We start from the raw sequence: 13,207 nt of genomic DNA, 5'->3' as shown, positions 1-13,207 counted from the left end.
TTTGAAATGAGACCTCAATCAGAAAGGCTTGGAAAAACAGACTTCTGTTTCTTTAAATTGCTTGCATTTTTATAATCTTATTTGTTTTAAATGCCTCCTTTTGTAAGAAATTCCACTGAAAAAATGGAAGATCGTCAAGAAATGGATTGGCGAGTAAAAATCTAAATTGTAACCGTTTGTTGTGGCAGGGAGTCCAGCAATGACGGGCTAATTTTGGATAATTTTTTAATAATGAAACAGAATTTGATATTTTCCTGAAATATGCTCTTCTCTGATTTATTCAATTACTGCCTGTCAAATGGCTTTGCTACGCTTTCTGCATATTGCTTATAATGCATGAAGAGTGCATTACAGAATCATACCAAAAGGAAAGGTTTCTAATTTTATTTATATATTGGAATTGTGATCATGAAATTCATGTCAAAAACATCAATATCTCGTTACATTTTATTCTAGGAACGATTTATGAAGTATGATATCTAACATACTTTAGGACCTTACATTGTATGTATGATTGGCTAATGATGCAGATGGTGCAGGCGATCAGGGCCTGAAGTACATGTAGGGAACATTCAAAATACACAATGATCTTGTTTAACAAGTGGAATGCCTCTGGCCGTCTCACCTGCATCACGCGATTCAAAATAGCAGCAGTGCTGACTTTGAAAACTACTATAACTCGCACAGGATGTTCAGTGATACTTGTTTACTCTTTTTTTCCACATTTCATGAACTAGACCAATACACTTACAGATAGGATGGTAATTCAACAAATACCCCCAATGTGGCCAAAATTCATTGACCTCACATGACCTTTGACCTTGATCATGTGACCTGAAACTTGCACTTGATATTCAGTGATACTTGATTAGTCTTATGTCCAAGTTTCAAAAGTCAGATCAATAAACTTGCAAAGTTATGATGGTAATTCAACAGATACCCCCATTATGGCCAAAGTTCATTGACCTTGGTCATGTGATCTAAAATGCCCACAGGATGTTCAGTGATACTGATTACTCTTATGTCCATGTTTTATGAACTAGACCAACATAATTTTCAAAGTTATGATGGTAATTCAACAAATACCCCCAATTCGGCCAAAGCTCATTGACCCTAAATGACCTTTGACCTGGATCATGTGACGTGAAACTCATGCAGGATGTTTGATGATACTTGATTAACCTTATATCCAAGTTTAATGAACTAGGTCCATATATTTTTTATGTTATGACATTTCAAAAACTTAACCTTAGGTTAAGATTTTGAAGTAGATTCCCCCAACATGGTCTAAGTTCATTGACCCTCAATGACCTTTGACCTTGGTCATGTGACATGAAACTCTGTTAGGATGTTCAGTAATAATTGATTAACCTTATGGCCAAGTTTCATGAGCTAGGTCCATATACTTTCTAAGTTATGATGTCATTTCAAAAACTTAACCTCAGGTTAAGATTTGATGTTGACGCTGCCGCCGCCGTCGGAAAAGAGGCGCCTATAGTTTCACTCTGCTATGCATGTGAGATAAAAACTGGTAAAAAAAGAGCTGCCAATAACTACAAATTTGACATTATTTGAAATCTCATTCAGACTGGACATTTTATACCCTTTATAAAACTATGATGCCACCTTTGACAACAGAAAGATGGTGGTTTGTCCATTAAATGCTTCATATTGATATAGCTGTACTTTAAATTTTTTATAAATTCTTTTCAGAGCAAAATATCATGCATACACAATTATTCTGCTCACCAATATGTCTGGCAAGACTAAATTAAGAGTAAATTACTAGTGCATTTTGCTCTTTTACAGGAATATTTCATCTACCCTGTTTATATAGGCCAATATTGCAGTGTTTAGCCCAGTGCACACAATGCAATGCGATTGCACCAAGATCTGATCGCAGGCCAGCACACACATCACAGCACCTCTGCAACGCGCCGCATCTCCATGGGGCCTTGTTCCTGCTGTGATGTACAGCCAATTTGATGCTTGTTTTTTGTTGTTTTTTTTGCTGTCTCTGAGTTGAAATTTCATCCCAACTTTCCAGGGTTACAACTTGCTCATCACAGATTTTTAGACTTAAACGTCAAATAAAATTTGAAATTTTAACTCTAACCTTGACCAATCATCTTAGTTCAACTTCAGCAGACTTCAGCTCCAAAGTCACACCAAATTAGTCAAATAAGACATCATTTCCCAATTTGCTATGACAAGGCGCATGGAGATCTAGCACCAAAACCTACATGTAACAATGCGAATGGTCAGACTTGGCACGGCCAGGCCAAAAGAACGACCACGATGTCGGCCGGTGATATGTCTATGCGTTTATCAGTGGTGCAGAATATTGCTCATATCGTCATCGTCTGGGAGAAATCTGCTTGACTGAAATCATCAGGTAGATTCTACATGTCAAATGTCTAAGATATGGTCTGCGATTTTTCTGCAACAAGTCGGCATGTATAAACAGGGTACCGGTTACTTGAGATTCCTTTAAAACATGCTGAAAGTAACTCTTTACAAACTTTCGCATGGAGCAGCTGCAAAAAATTTCAGACACATGGTTTAGTTATTCTAAAGTTACCAACGTAACTAAACATGGCTATATTCAATATACCTTTGTATTAGTACATAATATCCTTATCATAAATGTTGGATATCCATCATTTCCGTAATAAATAAAAAAAAAAATGTTTTTTAGATTCAAAGAACGTTTTTTTTTGCTTCAACAGACAGGTAATAATAGTCACCTTCAAGTGCATTGATCCAATGGAAATAGTCTCTTTTCATATTTACTATTCAGTTCTATTGCTTTTGCCCGGATAATGCCTCAGGGGTACGGTGACCTGAACAGGAAGCGTAAACCCTTGAAGAGGAGGTACACAATTCCAATTCCTATGACTATCTGCTCCCGTTTCTCCTGCCGCCTCCCTGCCTCCTCCAGCGCAGAGACCCTGCTTGATAGCAGGTAGATCTTCTTTTGGAGCCGATCCCAGTCACCACCTGGAGTTTCCTCCACCAGGGCTGTGCCGTCAGCTGGGAGAACTGACGAATTGGCATCTGATGATTGCCTGCAAAGAGGAACAAAATGCATATTTGCTGTGATAAGAAATGAGTAAGTTGTCAATCAACTACCTTCTTGCCAAATGATTTATGAAAGATAAATTATTCCCCTAGTTTTTGCATTAGGGTCAATCCATGTCAAATCAACCAATGCTTGTCACCCGACCCTCTTCGATTTTCTTTAAACTCGCACCAAATGTTGCCCCAAGTGTCTGACGGAAAAATCTGAAATATTTTGCCCCAAGGTCAAATGGTTGCTAAGATACGGCCTCCCATAGCAACCAATGCGCACTCAAAGAAATTATTTTAAATAAAATTGCCTATTTTTGATTGACTACTGCAGCAAAGTTTGATTGATTACAGTCTTCATTTTAAGTAAATTGGAAGAACTTTTTAGTCCAAACATGCAGAGTATACTGTAGCGCGGACCTGTCAACCGGATTTCGCACACGAGGTCACCGAAAATGGCGTTAAGCATCCGTGTCAATGATTTCAGAAGCATGTTTGGAGGCTCATAAATCCAAAACTAAATTAGCATAGAACCAAATATTATGCACATTTATGGACTTTCATATACTCAACAGAATTACAAAAAATTGACCCAAGAGTGTGTGTCGTTTTCCTGTAGGGCGCCCTCAAAGTTGGATTTTTTTCAAAAGATGCCAAGTTCAAGGTCACGGATCACCTCCCGTCCCATCGAGGAGGGGGACCAATTTCTGTGTTTTGATAGACATTTACCCATATTTTCAAGTGTTACTTGAGAAATTTTGCTACCGGAATGTTTAGGGGCTGATTTGCACATTCCAAAATGGTCGTAAACACCCTAAATTTGACGTTAATGACACATACATGCTTTTCAACACTTTTCAAATTGTGATAACTCAAAGATGAAATGCCAAAAGACATTGAAATCTTCTGTGATGATAGTCTGTAAATGGTATTAAAAGGATATATCTTCAGAAATAGTTTTTATTGTTGGTAATGACCTTGAAAACACACCTAAAATTCAATAAAAACAGTAAATGACACACACTCTTGGGTCAATTTTTTGTAATTCTGTTGAGTATATGAAAGTCCATAAATGTGCATAATATTTGGTTCTGAGCATGATCGGTTAAGGGTTCGCATTGAGGTGAAAATTTTTTTTTAGGTACTTCTATCAAATTTGCTTTTAAAATAATCTCTGATATCTCAGGTTTCAAAAAACTTAGTTTCATGAAGATTGATGATTCCGAAAGTACCGGAATAGTCCATTTTATTCATGGGGGTGCTGCTACCTCTCATCACGGACGGACATTTCTACTCAAATTAAATTCACTCTAGTTTTGTTTTTAAAGTTACTCTAATTTGGTTTGGATGTGCTTGCACTCTGAACATTACTCTATTATCAGACATAATATAGTAGAAAAAAAATATTGGGAAGTAATTTTTTTTGGAAGGTGTTAACATTTCCATTTTGAAATTTCCGTCCGTGATGGAAAAAAAGATGAAAAGTTTTTTTATTATTTATCAGAATAGAAATAAGAAATAAAAAGGTGTAGAGGCATCTCTCTAAACACTGTACATCATTTTATTTGAACATAGCTGAAATCCATACATTTTATCCATATCATAACTTCAATCAAAAATGATCACGAACGGACATTAATTTCATCACGGACGGACAAAATTAATTCACTCAAATTCAATTCACTCTAGTTTTATTGTTTTCAAAGTTACTCCAATTTTTTTCAATGGTCTTGCACTCTGAACATTAATCTATCATCAAATATAAATTAATAGGAAGAAAATATGGGAAGTACACTTTCCTTGTAAAAGTTAACATTTCTGTCCGTCCGTGATGAAATTAATGTCCGTCCGGGATCATTTTTATTAGGATAATGTCTATGGATTCAGCTTTTTATTCTTTATCAGAATAGAAACAGAAATAAAATTGTGTAGAAGTATTTCACTGGACACTGTATATCATTTTATTTGAACATAGCTAAAATCCATACATTTTATGCATACAATAAATCAATCAAAAATTATCACGGACGGACATTAATTTCATCACAGACGGACAAGTGAAATACTTGTGGAAAGATTCATATATGCAAATGAGAAACTTTGCTGAGCAGATTATGAATTTAATTTTAGCTTCTAATTGCAGTGAGAAGTGGCTCTGAGAATTATTCAGAACTGAAATGGAGTAACTACCTACAACTCGTCACATTTTTTTGTGATATCTTTGTTTGGCTGTTATTGGGGCTATATTTTTGTCAGGAAATATTGTTACAAATTATTGGAATGCAGATAGGGTTGGAAAGCTGCATGTACATGTATACGCCAAATAGCAGGTAATAAAATATGGCAAGAACAAGTCCAAAGCTGTAGATTTCATCAATTCAAGCTTGCAGAAAGTGATGGAGAAGAAAGTAGAATGCAATGCATAATCTGATATTAGCAGAAAAATCAATTTTTCCATGTTCAAACCTATGGATTCACAATGCTTCTAATAGAACATGACATCACAGTCTTGAGGCTTGTGAAAATTACATGAATACCTTTTTTGAAGTTCATTATGGAGCTAATTTTAAGCAAATCGCTTAATATCTGGTAAACTGTGAAAATGCATAAAGCTTGCACTGCAGTGTTTAAAAGTTTTAATAAGCTTTGCATTGGTATATCAATTTCAATTTTGGATTCGGTCAGTGCCTAAATATATGAGGGCTGTTGATATTATGGGGTGTCTCAACTTCGATATGTGCAAAAGATGGATTTAAAGAGAGCCCCGACAAGTGTTGATCCAACAAACAAGCATAAGGATCAGCGACCTGTTGATCTTTTCGATTTAGATTTTTGACCTTAAAAAAACCCCTCTTTGCTCTTGGAAAATTAATGCCTAAAAATCATCAAGATCATAAAAATACTTGTATCAACATGATCATTGATCAACTAGCTGTTGATTTGGAACCTAGTATTCTACAATTTAAAAAGACAATATTCTTAATTTGACAAGAACTGTGTTTAGAGCAATCATATGTCTAGATTATACTGTGCGTCTAGCATAGAAAACAAGTTGCTATACATCTTAAATCAAGTTGCAGCAACTTGATTGAAGTTGTAGCAACTCGATTGTGCAACTAATAATGTTTAATAATATTAAGATATGTACAAATCATCAATACAATAGCATTTGTTCCCCCAAGAAAGTATTAAGAACTTCTTACAGGGTACTTCCAATGTATTTTGATTGTGTCCGTTCGTGATGTCCGTCCGAGATGTCCGTCCATGATGGAAAATATTTGCAATTCTCTCAGAACTTTGATATTGGTTAAGAATTTAATTTGCTGAACATAGAAGCTAACATACCCGAGTGTTAGTTGCATTAACAATTATTGGTCCATGTTAAGCTGTTTAGATAGAAACAATAAAAATGTACAAAAATTCTAAAAACCACATTTCTATCATGTCCGTCCGTGATATGGCACATTTAGTGGATACCTATGTTTGTAGGTAACCATGGCAACAAACTTTTTTCATCATTCAGCATACTTTGTCCTACCCTTCACTACAAAACACAAAGGAACCTTGTTCATCTTATTCCTAATTTGTTACAAGCCTTCAAAACTGTCAAAATCTATCAAATGTCCGTCCGTGATGAACCGATCACGCTCTTCTATGCTAATTTAGTTTTGGATTTAGGAGCCTCCAAACATGCTTCTGAAATCATTGACATGGATGCTTAACGCCATTTTCGGTGACCTCGTGTGCGAAATCCGGTTGACAGGTCCGTGCTACAGTATACTCTGCATGTTTAGACTAAAAAGTTCTTCCAATTTACTTAAAATGAAGACTGTAATCAATCAAACTTTGCTGCAGTAGTCAATCAAAAATAGGCAATTTTATTTAAAATAATTTCTTTGAGTGTGCATTGGTTGCTATGGGAGGCCGTATCTTAGCAACCATTTGACCTTGGGGCAAAATATTTCAGATTTTTTCGTCAGACACTTGGGGCAACATTTGGTGGGAGTTTAAAGAAAATCGAAGAGGGTCGGGTGACAAATTGTCTGAAAATTGGTTGATTTGACGTGGATTGACCCATTAAGCATGATACAATCATGATAAAATCATGAAAGTTGATCAATAAAGAAATGGGCATCACTTGTCAATATACAATGCTCTTTTTTACATGTAATCGTGTACCTGAGAGGGTGTTTAATTAAGCTTCCTATAAGTTACACATGACGTTACTCCATAATGAAGCCCCGATATCAAGCTAAGTGAGATGCTCTACCATATCTCTTTTTAGTGAGTGAAATGCTCTAACCTAATTAAATGGTTGATAAATAATAGGCTTGCATTTAGATGCTTGTTAATAAAAAATGTTTTGATCTACACAAAAGGGTTTCAATGTTAGCTTATGAGACAAACATGTTTAAGTAATGCGTTATGTCTTGCCTACATGTAACTTAACTTCACCAGCTTTATGAAACACCAACCATGAATATTTGTACGACCAGGAATTATGAATTACATAAAATGTAACAAAGCCTTTCAGAAATAGAGAATGATTTTATTTTAAAAAATGCCCATAACTTCAATTTAAAAGCCGAACACTACAAACAATTTCTTTTTTTTACTGTATCAGGCATTTTCCCCTGATTTTAGGTATTTTTAAAAATAAAATTCCCTGATTTTTCCCTGACTGGATAAAGGTAAAAAATTTTTTTCCTGATTTCCCTTATGGGCTGGGAACCCTATATCTGTTAGGTCTAATGCCACTTAACATGTTTAGATGAAAAAAATATTCATTTAACAAAGTTAGAATTAAAAGGGCAATTAGACTAAGACAATCTGGGCAGTAGACCAATTGAAAATTAGACAAAATGGACATTAGAAAAATGAGAATGAGACTAAGTGAGTAAAAGAGTATGAGTGTAGTATACACCAAATAGCATTACATCAAATTGATGATTTCAGCCAATGTGATATCAGACTATCAGAGAGGTGGACCAACAGCTTATCGACCAAGTGAATATAAACAGGCCAGGAACCTATTAGAGATGGACACTCATCAAATTGTTAATGAATTCACGATATGTGACCGTCATTGTGCTCTGAATAACATTCTCTTCATATTTTTCTACTTTCATCCTACCGCGTTCCGTCAATCGGTCAATGAGTTGGACAAACTATTTGCGTAGATGATAAATCCCTGAAATCTTGAAAAATCAATGTGCTGTTATGGTTTACCTTTTGCAATCTTAGTTCCATGTGTTTTATTTGGGAAAATGTATGCATATTTTAATAGAGGCAATATTGTGATTGTCTATTATTCATCATCCCATTTTTACAATTTTCCTCCTCTTATTCCAGATACATGGCTCATATTGTGTAGAGAGCATTTATCTGTTTTAACCCTAAAAAGACGGGGGGGGGGGGGGCTGATTCAGCCCCCCCCTCGACATTTTTCGCGGTAAATCCGCCGCGCGAAATTTTTTGACCGCGTCGCTCGCTTACTTTTTACTTTCAAGTCTCGCGCAACTTTTGAGACCAAAATTGTGACCCCCGGGTACGCGGTTCCAAAATTACGCAGCTTTTCGTAAGTGCATGCAGACCCAAAATTACTCAAAAACGTGAATTGTGTACAAATCCAATGCAAATAGTGTGCTTAAGCAAAATTCATAAATGTATCATTATTTTTCCTTTTACTGCTTAAAATCAATTAATTTTATCTTGTTTATGGTCAAAATAAAGTCCCCGACAATTTCCTTTGAAAAAACAATTAAAACGATCAATGTGCTGTTCTGGTTTACCTTTTGCAATCTTAGTTCCATGTGTTTTATTTGGGAAAATGTATGCACATTTTAATAAAGAGGCAATATTGTGATTGTCTATTATTCATCATCCCATTTTTACAATTTTCCTCCTATTATTCCAGATACATGGCTCATATTGTGTAGAGAGCATTTATCTGTTTTAACCCTAAAAAGACGGGGGGGGGGCTGATTCAGCCCCCCCCTCGACATTTTTCGCGGTAAATCCGCCGCGCGAAATTTTTTGACCGCGTCGCTCGCTTACTTTTTACTTTCAAGTCTCGCGCAACTTTTGAGACCAAAATTGTGACCCCCGGGTACGCGGTTCCAAAATTACGCAGCTTTTCGTAAGTGCATGCAGACCCAAAATTACTCAAAAACGTGAATTGTGTACAAATCCAATGCAAATAGTGTGCTTAAGCAAAATTCATAAATGTATCATCATTTTTCCTTTTACTGCTTAAAATCAATTAATTTTATCTTGTTTATGGTCAAAATAAAGTCCCCGACAATTTCCTTTGAAAAAACAATTAAAACGAAGTCGAAAAATAAAGAAATACATAAGAAATTTAGAAAACAACAGAATACATAAGAAAATAAATGAGATTTTGAAATTTTTTAAAAATCAAATTGATCAGATGCCTATCTAGCGTATGTGAAACAAAAATTCGCATTTCAGGGGCATTATTTTATTAATTAGAGCAAACTTATTATTTCACGCATAATTAATGAGACATGAGATTTTTTGCAGAATTTGATGTTATAGTTTTGTAGATAATGCCATGGGTGACGCGTGTGCCAATTTTCGTTGCGATCGAGCGATCGACGGCCGAGATCATAAGGGGGGGCTAAATCAGCCCCCCCCTCGTCTTCTTAGGCGTCGAAATTGCCCAGTCTATTTAGGGTTAAGAGATAAACGCTCTCTACACAACATTAAAATGTTATTGAGGTCATTATGTGCATGCAGAAGTGTGCCAATCAAATAACATATTTTATGTCATAAAATCTTCTACTTCTTAATTTTGCTGCTTCAAATCTAAAGCATGATTGAAAAGTATTTTCTAACACAGAGCATGAGCCAACAAAACCAAAATCAGGAAAGCTGTGCCTTTGTAATCTACAGTGCGTATAAAAAAAAAACGGACAGATTTGAAGTCTATAAAATATTTGTTTCAAATTATGATCTCTGTTTTGGTGTCAATGGGTGCTCTGAGGTCTTATCCTTCAAATGCCATTAAAATAATTAAGTTTTGTTAAGCTTGAGCAAACACAGAATGTTTTTGTCTGGGGTTAGAAAGGAGGCTTGCACCAGAATGGCATAACATGATGAATACGATAATCACACTTCTTGCAAATCAGCAGACTTTCTCTTAACCTTTTCATTATCTTTGCCATAATTTTCGAATTATGCGGACAAAATTCATTTCCAAATTAACTTTATTTGCTTGAATATTTCTGTTGTTCCTGTTATATGTTCTCTTTTAGGTAATTTGAACATTCCTTCTTTAGGCAAGAACATTTTTTTTTTACCGAAGTATGGGAGAGCTTTTTTTTTTCCGAATCCTTTCATTGCGTGCTACAAAGGTTATGGTGCTTTTGAACAGTGGCATACTGATGGGTGGGGGCTCGGGTTGCCCCCCCCCCTCAAAAAAAGAAAAGAAAATCATGACCAAGAAAAAAAAGTGGAAATGAAAATAAAATAAAACATAGAAAATAAAATATATTATTTTCTGAATATTATGTCAAAATCACAAAATTTGATATTTTAATAAAAAAGTGGTACGTTTGCTTGCTCGCTTTACGACTTTTTAATACATTTTACCCGATCTGCCATCTCTTGCTCCTTTAAAACTGACTCAATACACCGTTGCCATTGAAAGACATGAATCCTTTCCTGTTTGTCCTGTCAAGCACATAATTAAACTTGGTGAAGGATTCAATAATCCTTTGAAATTAGGATTCATGTCTTTTATAGGTACCATAACATAATTTGCTTCACATGATAAAAGAATTCAAATTACAAATTCTCCCAATTAATAATGCAAATCTTTAATACTTGGGTTGACAAAAAGTCTTCTTTTGTTACTTATGAAAAAAATCAAAGGTAAAAGAAGTTAAAATGATAGAGAAAATAATTTCAGGTAAATAAATAAATTTGTAAATCAAATTTGACAGCATAATTCGAAAATTATGGCAAAGGCAAAGATAATGAAAAGATTAAGAGGAAGTCTGCTGAATAGCCAAAAGTCAAATCATCAAATTTCTAATTTCTGCAATTTTGGCGCAGGCCTCTTTTTGAACCCCCGACAAAGCGTCCCGTGTTCGTTAAAGCATAAACAAAATTTATTTTTTTAAATGGCATTTCAAAGATAAGATCTCAGAGCATCAATTAACATCAAAATATAGATATAATAATTTTAAACAAATTTTTCATTGACTTTTCAAAACTGTCCCGTTTTTTGGATACGCACTATAGAGATGCTCGGCGGGTCACGCAGCTGAGCACATGTACATGTATCCCCCGAACCCACCGCGTCATCCGTCATTGCAATATATAGAGCTCGCACAGAAATTTGACAAATAAATACAATAATCATCTAAATGTGGTTGAAAAGTGACTTATGGTTGCAGAGAAAGAGAGTCTTGCAAGTAAACTTCAACATTGACCTGAAAATGACCTTTAACCTTACCCTGTGACCTCTGACTGCAGCATAGCATGCGGGTCCCACAAGTCCATCTACCATCCAAGTTCGGTTGAAAAGTTACTTACCGTTGCAGAGTAAGGTGTCATAAGAGAGTCTTGCATGTAAACTTTAACGTTGATCTGAAAATGACCTTTGACCTTGCCATGTGACCTCCGACTGCAGCATAACATGCACGTACCCCGAATCCATCTACCATTAAAGTTTGGTTGAAAATTGACTTACGGTTGCAGAGTTAGGTGTCACAAGAGTCTTGCATGTAAACTTTAATGTTGACCTGAAAATTACCTTTGACCTTAACATGTGACCCCTGACTTCAGCGTAACATGCAGGTTCCCCAATTCCATGTACCATCTATGTTTGGTTGAAAAGTGACTTACGGTTGCAGAGTAAAGTGTAATAAGATAGTCCTGCATGTAAACTTCAATGTTGACCTGAAAATGACCTTTGACCTTACCATGTTACCTCCACCCACACCAAAATCGATAGGCGGCTTTGCTATACCATACTCAAACTTCATGCCAAATTTGAAGATGATCGGAGAAGAAATGCAGCTGATAGAGTGCTCACAAGAAAATCTCTGCGGCGGCGGACGCGGCAAAGCCAAATCCATAGTATCCCCTGAACTCTGTTCGGGGATACAATAATCAGATACATGTACGCCTTGTAGTTGCTATGGTGAAAACACCTATGTTCTCAATAAGATGCACATAATCACTAGGCGGTGGATCTCGTTCGATCAAAGAAGTGACAGCGTTGAATGTCCATCTTTTATAGGTCCATGATATAACCACATGAACTTTTTACCTGACTGCTTGAGCTGCTGTCTTCTTTTTCATGGCTGACTTATCTCCTACGGTGGGAAAGGAAATTTCATCCAGCGTCAGAGTTCGTGGTGGAGTTGTCAAACCAACATTATTGCCTAAAAAAAGGAAAGATTCAAGAAATATATTTTTCTAGAAAGTATTTTGGTTAAAAAAAAAGTTACATGCACTATTCTCATTAAAAGGTTCCCCCCCAAAAAAAAAAAAATCTTTGCTAATGACAGTGCAAGCACATACACATAATTGTTTGATTTGAATCAGAAAAAAAGATAGCGATACTAATCATGAATTTGGCTGAAAACATTGTGACTATGGTTAGTACAATTGAGGCTAGAAGTTTACATACTTCCAGGAAATTAAAAAAAGGGAAAAACTTGCCAAACATCATAACATTTACTGTATCTTCAAAATTTTTGTGCTATCATGATGAATTTGATATCAGACAAATGAGTATACCATGACCCTTCATCACATTGTTTTGTCATTAGGAGCTGAAAAATATTTAGGTGTACTAATTGTACCCCCTTCTTCATATTTTAGACAAATTAGAAATAAAAACTTTACAAAAACATTTCATATTTATGCTAGCTACTTCTCAACACAAACATTTTAGTTTACACTTTTTTCATTCAGTGGTGACATATCATGATAGAAAATGTAATATATATCATAGTTTTCACATTTATATATATTTCTATGAAACCATGTTTGAAGATATAATAACAATAGCATACATTTGGCACGAATATTTCTCTTTTTCTTCAAAGAAAATTACAGTGGAAATATACTATAATCCCAACGGCATCCCAATCATGTGAAA

At 35.4% G+C, this 13,207-nt stretch overlaps 1 protein-coding gene across 2 annotated transcripts in view; it reads right to left on the bottom strand.

Annotated features, from left to right (window-relative positions):
• Positions 1-1,807: 1,807 nt before the first annotated feature.
• The window catches only part of LOC121415711 (mitochondrial fission factor-like), a 38,940-nt gene continuing 27,540 nt past the window's right edge, over positions 1,808-13,207 (bottom strand). For both annotated transcript variants that reach the window (XM_041609025.1, XM_041609035.1), the window contains exons 5-6: positions 12,371-12,485; positions 1,808-3,068 (exon numbers count right to left, since the gene is read on the bottom strand). In XM_041609025.1, the coding sequence (XP_041464959.1) occupies positions 2,828-3,068; positions 12,371-12,485 (356 nt within the window). In that variant the 3' untranslated portion in view covers positions 1,808-2,827. The remainder of the gene's footprint in view (positions 3,069-12,370; positions 12,486-13,207) is intronic.

The sequence above is a fragment of the Lytechinus variegatus genome, chromosome 1, assembly GCF_018143015.1.
Source record: "Lytechinus variegatus isolate NC3 chromosome 1, Lvar_3.0, whole genome shotgun sequence".
Classification (NCBI taxonomy): Eukaryota; Metazoa; Echinodermata; class Echinoidea; order Temnopleuroida; family Toxopneustidae; genus Lytechinus; species Lytechinus variegatus.
The sequence above is the reverse complement of the archived record's forward strand: the minus strand, read 5'-3'. Positions and strand labels throughout refer to the sequence as shown.